This window comes from Chiloscyllium plagiosum, chromosome 18, assembly GCF_004010195.1.
Source record: "Chiloscyllium plagiosum isolate BGI_BamShark_2017 chromosome 18, ASM401019v2, whole genome shotgun sequence".
NCBI classification, from domain to species: Eukaryota; Metazoa; Chordata; class Chondrichthyes; order Orectolobiformes; family Hemiscylliidae; genus Chiloscyllium; species Chiloscyllium plagiosum.
In genome coordinates this window covers 30,275,638-30,292,774 of record NC_057727.1, presented here as the reverse complement: position 1 = coordinate 30,292,774, position 17,137 = coordinate 30,275,638, and the positions used below count along the sequence as shown (strand labels likewise).

Below are 17,137 nucleotides of genomic sequence, written 5' to 3'. Positions count from 1 at the left end.
TTAACAAGAAGTAAATATTGAGTGAATATATTAAATGGGATTTCATGAATACAAGTTTTGAACTTTATTTCATTTCATCTCAGCATGACTCCTGAGGCCTGGCCTGCCTATGGTGGATATTATGTAAATTGGCACTGAGTGTAGGGCAAAGGGTCATGGTGGGAAGATGAATTGGCACTAAGTTGATCCGAGGAACCATGGAGGAGGGTAAGAGCATTGAGGGTGAAGGTTAATAGGTCACATGTAGGGGTGGTGTAATGGGAGAGGGAGAGGGGGAAACAGCAATAAGGGTTTCAGGCCAAGTGGGGGTGGGTTGTAGATGCGTAAGATGAGTTAGCATGAATTGTCGTGTATGGGCAAGGGAAATGGGTGGGAGCACTGAGGGCTACAGGGCTAATGTTCAAAAAGCAAATATGCTGAAGTCCTAGAGAATTCAGCCAGAGTTTTTAAGTAGGCCACCTTGGCAGCTGCTGTGACCACACTGATCTGTGTCCAGTACTGGTAAACTTAAATTTATCTCAGAAGTCAAAATCCAGATCATTACATCTTTTGCTGTTAGATTACTCAGGTCAGGGAAATAACCTTGCAGCCTCAATCCTGTGAAGTTCTCAAACAATTTTCTATCAATCAATGAGATGTATTCTTATCCTTCTGAACTCCAGAAAACATAGATTCATTTGACTCAATCAAAGGAAAATTGTTGGAGGTCAACCATTTTCATCCCAAGAGTTTCTCATGTAGTCTTTGAACCAAATATTTTCATTCACCTCACTAAAGACCTTCCTTCCATCTTAAGGTTAGAAGTGGGAATATTCGCTGATGATTGCACAATGTTCTGCAGCATTCTCAATGCCTCAGATACTGAAACAGAAAATGCAGAAAGACCTGGAAAACATTTACACTTGGGATAATAAGTGGCAAGTCATATTCATGCCACAAGTCATTTTTTATGCCAGGCAATAACCATCTCCAGAAAGGGAGAATCTAAACACAATCCCTTTGATAATGAAAGGGATTATTATCGCTGGATTTCACAGTGGCTGTGTCAAAATCCTGGATTTCCTTCCCTTAAGGCATGTGGGACAACCCACAAAAGGTGGACTTCAGTGGTTCATGAAGACAGCTCAGCACCACCTTCTCAAAGGGATCCATGATGTGGAAGTGCTGGTGTTGGACTGGAGTGGACAAAGCCAGAAGTCACACTACAACAGGTTATGGTCCAATTGGTTTATTTGAAATCATAAGCTTTTGAAGCAATGCCCTTTCATCAGGTGATTTCAAATAAACCTATTGGACCATTAGCTGGTGTCATGTGACTTCTGACTCTCTCAAGGGGAAGTAGGGATGGGCAATAAATGGTGGCCAGCTGTGAAACCTACATCCCACAAATGACTAAAAAAACTCCTCCACTATTACCAATTTGGTAACAAGTGCCTTGAATAAACATAACTTTCTCCTCATCCCAGGAATCAATTTCATGGACCTTCATTGGATCCTGTCTCGGGAAAGTATGTCCTTTCTTATACATGGTAAGTTGGGTGTAGTCTTACTAAAGTCTTATATAATTACAGCAAGAGTGCCCCACTGTTATACACCAAGCCTCTTGTGATAAAGACTAAAATACCATTTGCTTTCCTAACTGCTTGTTGTACTTGCATTTAATTTTTTGTGACTTGAGCAGGAACACAAAAAATCCTCTAGATACCAAAATTTATGAGTCTTTCACATCCTAAAAAGTAATCTGCTTTTTCATTCATCATTCCAAAGTGCTTCATTTTTGTATAATTCTGTAATGTTCTGCAAAAGAACATCTTGGCACTTGGAAGATGCAGTTGTGACTGGGTGATGAAACAGCAAATTACTTCCACTTTCAAGTCACTGCATTTATTTTTGCAGATCACAATGTGAGGTCCTCAAAATGGAGAGATCAAATATAGATTAGCTGACCCTTTTACTGTTCACCTCTGCTCAGTTTGCACTTATGATCTATGGCTTCCAGTTTCCTGTAATTTTAATTCTTTGCTCTGTTCCTAATCTGACCTCTCAAAATCAATCTCCTATACTGTTCCAAGAAGGCAGAATGTAAGCTCAAGAAATAACTTGCCATCTTTGGACTCTGCATTTCACTGTCATCTGGATTCAACATTGAATTCAACAAGTTCAGATTGTAATCTCTGCTATCATTGTTTTTGTTTTTGGATGACAGCTGCTGGTAATCTTTTTATAATTACATCTCCCCATGGCACATCTTTTGTTTCTTTACAAGTCATTTTATCCCCCACCCCCCCCCACCCCTTTTGACTTGCATCATCATTCCATTTGTAATCTAACCTCCACTGTAACTTCTGCTACCTAACGGAAAGATATCAGGAATGGTTGTGTAAATGGCTTGGCTTGCACTTTGGTCCCCATCTAAGAGCTTCATCTGATCATCACAGACATTCCACCAACAGTGGTTGGGGGCTTTCCCTGTGATAAGCCTATTTAGGGGCTCTATCCTTATCAGAGGGATGCAGCATCAGAGGAGGGGTAGCTGTTTGAGTTCCATCTCCTGTCTTAGCTGTTGTCCCGGTACCTGCAACTCCCAATCCATGATGCCCATCCCACAATACCTCACCTGTAGCCAGTATCTCTTAGTGGTCCTCAGCCTTTGTGGGTACACTACCAGCAACAGCCATCACTCCTGCTAGTGCTGCCGAGGACCTTACTGTTGCTGGCTTCTGGTTGGCCAGCAGCTTTCAGGATTGGCATCTCAATCCTGGTCTCTGAGTTTGTGGAATGCCTGCAGCTGCCCAGCAAGAGAGACTCTTAATACAGTGGGTCATCTTCAAAGGAAGGGACATAAACTCTCCTGGCTCTTCAGCAAGTAGGCAGCATCCCATTTGTCTATATTTAATATTACCCCATCTATGTATTTCTCACAACAATATCAACCATACATCACCTCATCTGTCTGTGTATGGGAACTTTATTGTTCTGAAACTTGTTACAGTAGTGTATTTGATTAACAGACTAATGGCAGTGCAACAACAGCTTAAATAAGGATAAAAAGCAATGAAAGTGAGGTTAAAATTAGGAGAAATTTGAAATGACTAACAGGATAATGAAAAGTACCAATACAAATTAAAAGGTTTTTGTTTCGATTCTTATTTTCAATAAGTTAAAAAAGCTGTATACTTACTCTGATCTGTTCAGAGCTAAGCTGGTCCAATAAGCTTCTAAAGGTGCTGTCACTACAGCGTCAAAAAGTACTTCCTGGATTAATTCTTTGTCACCTATAGATATATAATTAAAGCATTCTTTTTATATTTCATATTTATGTTCTCTTGCAGAATAAAATATTAATGCTCAGAAAATTTGGACTTACATTGTAGATGCGGCTCTTTTCCCGTGAGGAATAGTTTGACAGCTTCAAGCTGAAAGAGGTTACGATATTGAGGATGTATGCCTATATTACAATAATTCCTGAAATCAGACAAAAAAATCCATTTCATCAAGTTAGCATCAAATCTATACAAGGATTCTTTATCAGAATATGCTTATATACAAGTTTTTAAAAAACCTATCCGTGTTCTAGTCTAAATTCTCCACCTTGCTTTGCGCCCAGCGATTTATTGCTCTGCAAATTAGTTCAGGTTAGTTTTAAAGTGACAAATTGATGGCACACCAGGCAGTTGATCAAGTATAGATCACTACCCTCTTTTCCACTGCTTTGTGCTAAGTGAGTGAATCACCATTAGCTGTAACACAAGAGAAAGATCATATCTTTTATCTACGCCATGTTCTTCGTGACCTGCAACACATTATCAATGAGGACGAGCACCTCACCAAGACCTTCCCCACACCTCCACTACTTGCTTTTAAACAACCGCCAAACCTCAAACAGATCATTGTTCGCAGCAAGCTGCCCGGCTCTCAGGACAACTCCATACAACCCTGTCACGGTAGGCGCTGCAAGACGTGTCAGAGTGTGGACATGGATACCACCCTTACATATGGGGACACTTCCCACCTTGTACATGGCAGGTAATCATATGACTCAGCCAACGTTGTCTATCTTATACGTTGCAGGCAAGGATGCCCTGAGGCATGGTACACTGGGGAAACCGAGTAAAGGCTACGACAACAGATGAATGGGCACCGCACAACAATCAACAGACAGGAGTGTTCCCTCCCAGTTGCGGAACACTTCAGTGGTCCAGGACATTCGACCTTGGACCTTCGGGTGACCATCCTCCAAGGCGGACTTCGGGACAGGCAGCAGCGAAAAGTGGCTGAGCAGAGGCTGATAGCTAAGTTCGGTACCCAGAGGGAGGGCCTCATCTGGGACCGTGGGTTAATGTCACATTACAGGTGACCACCATTGCACGATACACACACACACACACACACCCTCACAGACTTAAGACACTCTACACTCACTACACACATACACTTTCTCACACTTACAACCCCCAACCCAGACAGACACACATACAGACAAAGACCCACATGCACACATATATTTTGTGGGGTGAATTTGTACTTGCAGGGTTACATTGTACTTTGCTCAAAAACTGCATGCATTCATGTAAAATTCTGAGCTCAAAAACTGCATGAATTCATGTAAAACTCCGTTATCTCACTTTTTAGATTAAAATCAATCTAAACATCATGGCATAGACAGAGAACACAGAGGGCTAACACCTTCAACATATTGTCTAGCTATCACCCATTGTTAACAGCTAACCCGAGAATGCAACTTTTAAAAACAAGGTTTTGTGATTTACACATAAAAGAAGTGAAACTATCATGGTATTCAAACAGCTGAAAGACTTAATCAATTTTTCAATGTATAATTTCAGTTACATCACACTGTAAATTTTTGCTATAAATTCTGTGTGTTAGGATTGAGCCCTCCACTATCACCTGATGAAGGAGTGACGCTCCGAAAGCTTGTGCTTCCAATTAAACCTGTTGGACTATAACCTGGTGTTGTGTGATTTTTAACTTAGAAAAACATGGAATAGATCTTTTTTTATCTTCTCTTTTGGTTTATTTTATGTTCTTCTTTCTCTTAATTCAATCTTTTCTTCCTTCCGTTAGTTTACTTTCTGCACATGATTTAGCATTGAAATAATTAATCCAATTGATACTTGCTGCATGCCTCAGTAAGGATTCTTCATGTTGATGGCTTAAGGAGCTGAACAGTTGTTTGCCCTGTTTACATAGGCCTCAGGTCCCTGGTGAGGGCACTAACCTGAAATGAAATTCAGATCACTGCAAGTCCCAGTTCTTAGGCCATCAAAAATCTCTGAACAGACTTATGTGTAATAGATGGTTGGTGCTCTTGACCAGAAAATCTTGGCTATTGTACTCCAGAATAATGGATAAATAACTAATTTTCCTGACTGGAAATCTGCAGGTTACCACTATACATTTAAAACTGTGACAGGCAGAGAGTTAACATTCTGTTAGGTTGCATATCTCAAAGCCCAAGAATATGTTCTCAGTATTATCTTCCTTGCTTAGAATTTAGACCCATGTTATAGAATCTTCCTGTCAGATGATGTGTTGCTAATTTACTTTGTATATAAATCTGACTCATGTTTCCTAGTCTAAACAGAAGTGTTCACTTTGAGATCTTTTACAGATTTGAGAACTGTCAATATTTTGAAATCTGTCAGAAATGAAAAGTAGTCTCCACCTCCCCACAAAATCCACATTTTACTTGTCTATTAGTTGGACAGGTCAAGAGCATATAATGATTGTCTGAACCATTCTCAGTGCTTGGCTCCATGATAAAAAGTGGTCATTGTTCTTGAATAAAAACAGAAAATGCTGGAGAAACTCAGCAGGTCTGGCATCACCTGTGCAGAGAAAAAGAGTTAATGTTTCGAGTCCAGTGACCTTTCATCAGAACTGAAAGCAGTTGGGAAATGGTGGTTTCTATGCAGATGCCAGGGGTTGGGGGAAGGAATGAATTGAATAGCTGGAGATAGTACCCTGAGAGTGAGAAAGAGAAAGGGAGAAGCAGATAAAAAGATTGCTGATGATAAGCTGAGAGAGGCAGATAAATGTTGAATGGGGGAAAATAGGAAATGTGAATAGTTGAAAATGTTGGGAGCAACCTGTACAGAACAGGATTTGGGGGAGTGAATGAACTGCAGGTAACTTGCTGCTTTACTTAGATTAGTAAAGCAGCAAGTTACCTGCAGTTCATTCAATCTAGTCTACTGTATTTGCTTCTCACAGTGGGAGTGGATAACAAACATGGAGGAAGGTGCTCACTCTCCAAAATTGTTGAATGCAATGTTAAAGTCCTAAAGGCTGTAAAGTACAGAGGCAGAAGGTGAGGCGTTGTTCTTCCAGCTTGCATTGAGCCTCAATGGACCACTGCAGCAGGCCTGAGACAGAAATGTTGGCATTGCACGTGTTAAAGTGGCTGGCAACTGTAAGCTTTGGGTCACTTTTACAGATGGAGCAGAGATGTTTTGCAAAGTGATCTCTCAGTCTGGGTTTCGTTTCCACACTGAGACCACACTGTGCGAAGCAAATACAGTAGACTAGATTGAATGAACTGCAGGTAACTTGCTGCTTTACTTGGAAGGTGTGTCTGGAGCTTTGGACAGTGAGGAGGGAGGAGGTATATCGGCAGCTGTTACACATTCTGCGAATGCATGGGAAGTTGTCATGGGGTGGGTGAAGGGGTATTGGGAGAGGAGAGTGGATCAAGGTGTTTATGAGTTCCGTGGAATGCTGACAAGGGAGGGAGGAGAATATGTGTCTGGTAGTGGCATCCTACTGGAGGTGGCAGAAATGGTGGCTTATGATCCTTTGGTGGGGTTCTATATGAGGAGAAAGTGAGGACTGCAGATGCTGGAGATCAGAGCTGAAAATGTGTTGCTGGAAAAGCGCATCAGGTCACGCAGCATCCAAGGAACAGGAGAATCAACGTTTCGGGCATAAGCCCTTCTTCAGGAATGAGCCTATATGAGGACCAAGGGGAGCCTATTACTGTGGAAGGCAGGGGAAGGGTCGAGGGCGGAAATGTGGGAAAATGTTTGAACATGGCTCAAGGCTCTGTCAACCACGTTAGCAAGGAATCCTCAGCTAAGGAAACATGTGGGTATTTCTGAGTCTCCTCTGTGGAAGTCAGCATCATCAGAACAGATGCGAAAGAAACTGGGAGAATGGAAGCAGGGTGTGAGGATGTGTAGTTGAGATAACTGGGAATTGGAGGGTTTGTACTGAAGATCAGTGCCCAGCCTATCCCCAGAAATAGAAACAGCGATGTCAAAGGAAGAGAGGAGTCAGAAGTGGACCAGGTCAATGTGAGAGAAAGATGGAAAATTGGAAAAAAAATTAATGAATTTTTCCAATTCCAGATGAGAAAGGGAAGCAGCACCAATTATGTCATCAATATGCTGGAGAAAAAGTTGTGGGAGGGACCCGAGAGAGTTGGAACAAGGAATGTCCATGTATGCCACAAAGAGACAGGCATAACCGGGGCCCATGGCCTTTGACCTGAAGAAAGTGGGAGGAATTAAAAGTAAAAGTGTGAACCAGTTCAGCCAGGTGGAGGAGGGTGATGGTGGATGGAGACATTCAAGGAAGAAGCGGAGAGTCGTCAGACCATCCTGAAGGAAGATGGATGTCTGGAGGTATTGCAGGTCCATGGGGAAGAGGAGGTCACTGATGCCAACAAATTGGAAATTTTGAAACTGATGTAAACTGTCAGAGGAATCTTGGATTTAAGTGGGAAGAGACTGAACAACGGGAGAAAAAGATTGAGTCAAGGTAGAAGTAAGTTCCTTGGTGCAGGAACAGGCTGAAACATTGGGTCTGCCAGGACAGTCCTCATTGTGAATTTTGAAAAAAAAGGTAGAAGTTGGCTGTACAGAGTTCAGCAACTGAGGTGGGAAGCTAAGGGGTGTGGGGGAGTTGGGTCCAGACTGTGGTGCTGGAAGGACACAGTAGGTCAGGCAGCATCCACGGAGCGGGAGAATCAACGTTTCGGGCATAAGCCCTTCATATTCCTAACATGCTGTGTCTTTCCAGCACCACACTCACGACTCTGATCTCCAGCATCTGCACTCCTCACTTTCTCTTAGTGTGGGGGAGGTAGCAGGCTTTGGGAAGGGTTGGGGGAGAGATCTTCAGATGAGATGAGGTTAGTGACAATCATGGTTATTCTTGAAGATGCTATTTCAAATTAATTTATGCTTAAAGTCAGCTTGGACTACACTTTAGCAGAATTGTTGACGCACAGTTTTTGATTTTGCTTACAAAAGCTAATTGCAATTCCCTGGGGTATGGAGGAGAATAAAATCTGGGAAGTAAGTATTTACTCCACAGGTATCAGTCTTTTTCTGCAGATAATGTTAGCAGAACCTAAAGAACCAGAATTTGCTTTCAAAGGAGCAGCAAGATTGACAGCAGTCGTTATTTATGCAAAAAAAATCCAGCAATTTTAAGTGACAGAGAAATGTGAACTTAAACCTGATATTTAGAAGTTGAGCCTTTTCAATATTAATTTCATCTTGCTGTCTTCCTCATCAATGAAACACATGAAATGGTGTAAAGTTGCTTCAATGCATGGTTGATCTGAATTAAACTAATCACAGAGATTTATGTCTTAACATTTCAAGTCGAGGTATCCTTTCAATATGCTAAGTTTAATTACTGCCAGTCAGCTTCATGGGCACTGAAAATTATTCATCTCAATTGACTCTCATTCATTCAGGTCTTAATTGTTGGAGAATTTTCACAATATATTTATTTTGTTTTCTATTCTACCCCCTGTTTCAGTATTAATTAAATTTCTCTTTCCATACTTGATTTGACATTGAACTCACCTGTACAAATTTACACTTCCTCTCAGTTATTGCATTTTTAAATTTTACAATCCTTCAACTAAGGCTACAGCTCAAACTTGCAACAATGTGCTATTCAAAAATATTTAAGCATAGATGTGCAAATTATGCTATTGCAGAAAATAATGGCACATGGTCTCTTACCATTCCTCCATCAGTGTTAAATCAGGATGATCCAGGTCATGCAAACCTTAATGAAGAACAAGCCAGCAATTAAAATAAATGGCTACTATCATTCACAAAGATTCATATATAATATTGTCATCTATCTATGTATGAAAGTATAAATTTAAGCAGTGCTGAAATTAGGCAGCAACCTAAGATTTTACAGGACAGCGTTTTTGGATTGCAGTTAAAAGCAGGTACAGACAAGGTATATTTGATATTAATTTGAGTCTATTGTGTTTTGTGTCATAACTTTCAGGTAATCATTTCTACTTGGCCTTGGGAATGCAATAATGAGCCATCTCTTGAATACAAGTGAATAGTTTACAAGGCCATGTTATCACTGACAATCATTTGCATTTAATATTTTATGTATGCTACGGTAGCATAGTGGTTATTATATGGGACTAGTAATTCAGGCATCCTCATTATTAATCTGGAAACATGAGTTCAAATTACATCAGCTGGGGAATGTAATTTCAGAAAAATTAAACAATAATCTGGAACAAAAAGCTGGGGCCAGTTCAAAAGAAAAACTCACAGATTGTCATAAAAATCTATTGGTGCATCAATGTCATCACCCAGACTAGTCTAGATGTGACTCCAGACAAGAACAACGCAGTTAACCGTAAGTGTCCTTTACAATAGTCTAGTAAGCCATTCATTTGTATTCAAAGTGTTAGCTCATCATCACCTTCCCAAGAGCAATTAAGAACAGCCAATAAATGCTTACCAAGCCAGCAATGCCCACATGCTGTGAATAAAAAAAGTCACACAGCAGTTTATAGAAATTCTAATGATAGCCAATTTACATTTTACTGATTTGCAAATTTTTGAATCAAGTATTTGGTATTAATTAAGTTATTAACATTAATAATATTAGCAGTTATTTGACAGTTCAGTTCTAGCTTCAACATTGAGAAATTATTTTTTGGAAATACACTAGTTTTCTGAAAGTCATGTCACAAAGTACAATGGGCTCCATTTAAAATAAGCATGCCTTTTCTGCTCCTGTGTTTAGGTGCAATCCAAGCATTAACGTCCAGTAAAATCTAACAGTTTGTTGCCTAGTTTGAGCATGAGTCTAATAATTGATTTGATTTATTATTGTCATATGCACTGAGACACAGTGAGAAGTAGTGTATTGCATGCTAACCAGACAAATCATACCTTACAAAGGTTGGTGCACATTAGTACGTGTACTTAAACATTGGTATCTTCTACCTGATGGAAGAGGGTGGAAAAGAGTACATCTGGGGTGGGAGGGGTCTTTGATTATGTGGGATGCTTTCCTGAGGCAGTGGGAAGTGTAGATGGAGTCAGTAGAAGGAAGGCTGGTTTTCGTGATGGACTGGACTGCATTTACCATTCTGGTGGGTATCAGTGGCTTCTATCCAACTCAGGCAGTAACCTTTACATTGTTTAGGTCATTTGGAGGCACTTTTTAAAATTCCTTTCTTTATTTCATTTGATACTTATGCTTTCATGAATCTTTGCAACAGTTGTTAATTAATCTATTATTTTCCTTCCCAACTCCTCTACTCATATTTGTGTTTGCTAACTGAAATCCTCTGAGCTGAGCTGTTTGGAAAATGAACAGGATCTTTGGAATGAATCAACACACTTTCCCATGCCTGAGGAGTGCTCATTGCAGCCCCTTTGATGTCTACACCTCTGTGTTTACTGTGTTTGATGAAATTTACCCTGTTTGGAAGATTTCATACTGATGGTATCTTCCCTTCTGTAGAAAACGCTGCACTAGCAAAATCTCTTAAACTTTGCAATAATGTTCGAGAGACAAAAGGTAAATTTAAAAGTTAATAAAACATCGGACTTTAATTTGAGAAGGCTGGAATAAGTAAAAAGAGTAGAAATTATTTTACAGTAGCCCAATGCTCTAATTAGACCTCTTCTGGAGTGCTGTAAGTCTGAGCATCATACATCAAGAAGGATTTAAGAAAAAGTATTTGGAATTAACCTGAAAAGAAATATTTTGAAACACCTCTGGAGCAGGTGAGGCTTGAACAAGAATTTTCTGGCACAGAGTAGGGCTTCTATCACTGCCCCAAAAGGACCTCTGAAGGCCTTTTTTGCATTTAATGATTTTGGAGAGTGTGCAGCACAAATTTATCAAAATAATATGGGACTAAAAAGGATCATTACGAGGCAAGGTAATTATTAGCCTTGAATTCTTTGAAAATACATTATCATAAGTAAATTTCATCGATTTATTTCAAGTTTTGGAAAAAAGATCTATTATTTTCTGGCATGTGGGCAAACTAACTAGACCAGCATTTATTATCCATCTCCAATTGACCTTGGGAAGGTGATGGAGAGCTGCCCCTTGAATTACTGCAGTCTTTGCAGTGTAAGAATATCTGAGTTGTGTGAAAAGGAGTTCTAGTTTTCACCCAAGGGATATGACAATACAATTCCATGTCAGGATGGGTGTGTGGCTCAGTTAAAGAATTTCATAGTGTGGGTAGGGACAAATAATTTCCATGGCAGGGGATTATGCAAGAGAAGGGCTGAAATAACTGCACTGAGGCCAGTATCCCAACACCAAGTCACCACTTATTTACACATGCACAGTACATGGACTCTGATCAGCCAGCTCAGAACCAGTCCCTAGAGTGAGGAGAATCTCTGAGACTCCTGTTAATTTAAAAAAAATATACTTTTTTACATAGAAAGTCCTTGACACTGTTCCAGCTCCCTCAGAGCCATCGTCAGAGTGTCAAGAATGTCTGACAGTTCTGTCCTTTTTTCTTCTATAACTCCACAGAGACTGGTATCCCATCACCAAGTCACCCTTTAATGACACGTGGAGAGTCCTTGACGCTGATCCAGCTCCCTCGGAGCCAGCTCTCAGAGTGTCAGGGATGTCTGATACTCCTGTCCTTTTTTTGACACTCCTTTTTTATTCTTTTCTCTTTTCACATTTTAGCTCTCAGAATCAACAGGATGTCTGAGCCTCCTGTTTATTTTCCCCTTTTTTATTTTCTTACACTACCACCTGACAGCATTCAATTAGATCATGGTTGAGTTGTATCTGAACTCCATCTACCTTCCATGATTTCTTAAATCTTAGTATCCTTGCCTCGAAAAAAATCTATCAATTTCAATTCTGAAATGTTCCACTGACATAGCCCATACAACCTTTTCAGGGATAGTGACAGCGGTAGTGTTTATTTTTCCCCCGCACCCATGTCATATGCGTGCAGGTGTTGGACACAATGAAAAACAACATGTGTGCAAACCTTTATTTATATTCCACCACCAGGAAGAAAGGAAATACCCGAGTGGCCAGTGACAAGCAGTGCCCTTTCAGAGGGCAATGCTGCATGATCAAACAGTGAAGGGGAGGGCAGGGATTAGATCCTGTTTATAGCTGTAAGCCAGGAATCCCTGATTAACCCAGGTGAACAGCCCAAATCAGGGATATCATACTCAATGAGATCTACCTGGACCTTGTTACAATCACTACAGGGGAATAGCCTTAAAATTAGAGGTGGACAATTGAAGGGTGATATCAGAAAGCAATTCTTCACAAACACTGTCAAAATCTGGACCCGTATCCCTGAAAAGATTGTATGGTTTATGTCAGTGGTACATTTCAGAACTGAACTTGATAGATTTTTTTCGAGGCAAGAATACTAAGACTTAAGAAATTGTGGAAGGTAGATGGAGTTCAGATACAATTCAACCATGATCTAATTGAATGCTGTAAAAAATTGAGGGGCTAAATTACCTCCAGTTTCAAATGTTCTGATATTTGAACGTATTCTGTGACATGGCTATTTGCAATTTCCTGCGTTACAGAAAGTTTTATGTGAAAGAAATGTCAGGCTAACCAAGGACAAGTGTAACTTTCTTAGCTCCAACTGACAAGGTGATATCAATGCCTTCTACAGTTTATGGCATATTCAATTGTCAGTTCTTGTGTGGAGTTGTATCATAAGGATCTATGTCAGGAAAGAAGCAGAGGCCAAGCTCTACAACCGAAACAGATAGTAACAATCAGATGTGGTCATGTGGTCATGACCCAGATCATACGCTGGGAGCATCTATAGACATGTTGAAGTTTTAATTCACATGTCTATGAATTAAAAGAGGATTGACACAGCCAAGATGACCGTGGATGTAAATTTAGTGGCTGTTGAGGGAGGAATTCTGGAATATCACATGTGTACAGAGCCAGGAAGACTAAATAAGTAGAGATTTTGAAAGGCTAACAATTGAACCCTCCCTTAGCAGTGAGCCATCTCCTGCAGACATATTTTTATTTTATACTTCCAAATAGGTACAGTGGCAGGGCTTAAAACTGAAAACAACCCTGATCTGTACGTCTTATTGCTTTGATATCCTACTGTGTAGACTAGTGTGCTGTGATTAACATAGCTTTGAGAAGAACCATTAAACCCCCAGCAGTGCAGGTAAAGAACAGAAACGAGTTTTTTTTTAGATTAAATTTAGAGTTCTTTCACTTCCAGTGCTATCAGCCAGGCACTGCAGAAAGGAATCAGAATAGAACTTTTCAATGAACCTGTAAAGCCAAGAACTTCAAAATTAGCTAATCAATTACTAACATCAATACTACCAGTCATACCAACTGTAACAGCTGCAAAACCTTACTATCTACTCTCCATGAACAACTCAGAGACTGATCCATATACTACCTTTTAACAATTTTTAAGTTCACCTATTATTCATATTCTGTGTGTGTGTGTTGCCTTTTTGTTTCTCACTGTTAGTAACAGATAAACTCACTTTTTTTCTTAACTCATGAATGTTTCTTAAATTGGCTCCTTTTAAACTCAATATTTTTCTGGTATTGGAGAAAATTATCCAGAAGGGAATAGATCCTCCTTAAGTTATCCTTGTTGTGACCAACCAAGTGTGTTGGTGAAAGCAGGGGAGCCAGTTCATTCCTCTTCAACTGGGACTTCACAATTTGGGGTATGCCATTTGGAACTGTAATACTTTGGGGTATCACACCTGGAGTGATTACAACAAAACATTGGCTGTGCCATCTTGCTAGAATACTGCAACACTAATGAAAAGATTTGTAGTGAACAGCTACATAGGACAATCCTGCTCAACTCAGGTCTCAGGCAGCACTACCTTGAGTTTGTTAACTATTAATCAAGTTGTTGGTGTTGAGTTGTTCCTTGACTTATCTGCAACTTATGCCAGTATTTAGAGGTCCCTTTTCTTTTGAATTTTGTCTGTTTATTTTTGAAGCCTCATTCCTATAGCCTTCCTCAAAGATGCAATTAGGATCAACTAGAGTCTTAAGGTTCTTGAAAAGTATGTCAAGTTTTGTCCCCCAAATTATGTTCCTCTTCCTTAATTGTCCCCAACCTTTTATGTTTTTATGTACATTCACATTTTCTTTTTCTTTCTGGACCTATCTAGGCTAAATTTGGTGCCAGCATGGGTTTTGCTGGATTTTGAAGCATTCCTTAAAGCATTAAAATTGACTAAGAAATGACACAAGTCATCAAATTACTTCAGAGTTTGAATGTCTAGCAAGAATCCATTTGCAGTGCGAATACATGACAGGAAAAATTATTTTTCTATAATAGTCAAATATAATTATATCACTTTTTAAAAAAATAATCACCAAAAGAAAATTAACACAACTATTAAATTTCTAATGAAGAAACACATGTTCCCCCTAAAGAAATACATGTCAAATCACAGTGTTCGAGGATCATGTCCCATTTGAGAACTGATGTACCAGTTTAGTACTCATGGAATGAATGCTGTCTTTCAGAGGAAATGCCAAATCAAGGTCCCATTTGGCCCATTCGGTGTTCATGAAAAAAACCTCTCACACTGTTTCAAAGAAAAATAGGGAAGATTTCTCTTCTTTCTTGACCCAACATTTGTCCCTCAGTCAACATCACAAAAACATATTACCTATTCATTATCACATTCCTGTTTTTCCCCGGAGGGTCAGAGGCTGAGGGGTGACCTTACAGAGGTTTAAAAAATCATGAAGGGCATGGAAAAGATAAATAGACAAAGTCTTTTCCCTGGGATGGGGGAGTTCAGAACTAGAGGACATAGGCTTAGGGTGAGAGGGGAAAGGTATAACAGAGATTTAAGGAGCAACGTTTTCACGCAGAGGGTGGTACGAGTATGGAATGAGTTGCCAGAGGAAGTGGTGGAAGCTGGTACAATTGCAACATTTAAAAGGAATCTGGATGGGTATATGATTAGGAAGGGTTTGGAGGGATATGGGCCAGGTGCTGGCAGGTGGGACTAGATTGGATTGGGATATCTGGTCGGCATGGACAAGTTGGACCGAAGGGTCTGTTTCCATGCTGTACATCTCTATGACTCTTATGTTTATGGGAATATGATATGTGCAAAGAGGATTTAGGTGTCACTGGCTGGCAGGTGTTTATTGCCCACCCCCAGTTGAGAAGGTAGTTTTGAGCTTCTTTCTTGAACCAGTGTAGTTCATGTGTTGTAGGTAGATACATAATGCCCTTATGAAGGGAATTACAGGTTTTTAACCCAGCAACAATGAGGAGCAGAGATATATTTTCAAGTCAGATTCCCTGTATCTGCTGTCCTTATCCTAGGTGGAAGTAGTTGTGGGTTTGGAAGGTGTTGTCTAAGGATCTTTGGTGAATTTCTACAGTTCATCTTGTAGACAGTACACAGTGCTGCTATTGAGTGTTGGTGGTGGAGGGATTGGATGCTTGTGGATGTGGTGTCAATCAAGTGGGCTGCTTTGTCCTGGATGGTGTCAAGCTTATTGAGTATTGGTGGATCTGTACCAGGTAACTGGGGAGTATTCCATTACACTCCTGACTTGTGACCTTTAGATAATAAACAGGTTCTGGGGAGTCAGGAGGTAAGTTACTCGCCACAGTATTCCAAGCCTCTGACCTACTTTCGTAGCCAATGTATTATATGACAAGTCCAGTTGAGTTTCTGGCCAATGGTAATATCTAGCATGTTGATATTGGTGGATCCAGTGGTGGTAACACCACTGAATATTAAGGGATGGTGAATAGATTATTTCTTATTAGATATGCCATTGCTTGGCATTTGTGTGGTGCGAATGTTACTTGCCACTTGTCAGCCTAAGCCTGGATATTGTCCAGGTTTTGTTGCATTTGAACATGGATTTCTTCAGTATCTGAGGAATTACGAATGGTGCTGAACATTGTGCAATCATCAGCGAACATCCTCACTTCTGAACTTTTGACAGAGGGTCGGTTATTGATGAAACAGCTGAAGATGGATTGGTCCAGTACACTCCCCTGAGTAACTCCTGTAGAGATTTCCTGGAGCTGAGATGACTGACTTCCAACAACCACAACCATCTACCTCCATCTACCAGGTATGACTTCAATTGGCGGAGAATTTGTCTCCTGATTACCACTGATTCCTGTTCTCCCAAGCTATTGCTCAGCAGACTATTGCTGAGCAGGTTTTGCTTAATAACAGTGTTTATGACACCTTTCATCACTTTACTGATGATTGAGAGTGAACTGATGTGGTGGTTATTGTCTGGGTTGGTTTAGTTCTGTTTTTCATTCACAGGACATACCAAGGTAATTTTCCACATTCTCGGATAGATACCAGTGTTGCAATTGCACTGGAACAGCGAGGCTAATGGAATAGCAAGTTCTTCAGCATTATTGCTGGAATGTTGTCAGGGCTCATAGCCTTTGTAGTATCCAATGCATCCAACTGTTTCTTGATATTACATGGAATGAATCGAATTGACTCAAAACTGTGTTACTACTAGTGGAGGCTGAGATGGATTGTCCACTGAGCACTTCTGGCTTAAGACTGCTGCAAATCCTTCAGCCTTATCTTTTGCACTACTGTTGTTGAGGACGGGATATTTGTGGAGCCTCCCCCTCCAGGGAATTGTTAAACTGTCTACCTCCATTCACGAATGGATGTGACACAACGGCAGAGCTTAGGTATGATTCATTGCTTGTGGCGCTTAGCTCTATCACTTGCTACTTATGTTGTTTGGCATGCAAGTAATCCTGTTTTCATCATCAAGCTGGCAGTGGAGTAAACAGCGCCGCCATTGGACTCCTGAGTCCAGGCTCGTCCGCTCTGTCCGCTTTTCCGTTCTT

General features: G+C 40.4%; 1 protein-coding gene across 1 annotated transcript in view; it reads right to left on the bottom strand.

The window, feature by feature from the left end:
- Positions 1 to 17,137, bottom strand: part of cacna2d3a (calcium channel, voltage-dependent, alpha 2/delta subunit 3a) — a 645,952-nt gene that overhangs the window by 246,269 nt on the left and 382,546 nt on the right. Inside the window, exons 21-23 of the mRNA XM_043708636.1 lie at positions 9,000 to 9,045; positions 3,368 to 3,465; positions 3,182 to 3,275 (exon numbers count right to left, since the gene is read on the bottom strand). Of these exons, the coding sequence (XP_043564571.1) occupies positions 3,182 to 3,275; positions 3,368 to 3,465; positions 9,000 to 9,045 (238 nt within the window). The remainder of the gene's footprint in view (positions 1 to 3,181; positions 3,276 to 3,367; positions 3,466 to 8,999; positions 9,046 to 17,137) is intronic.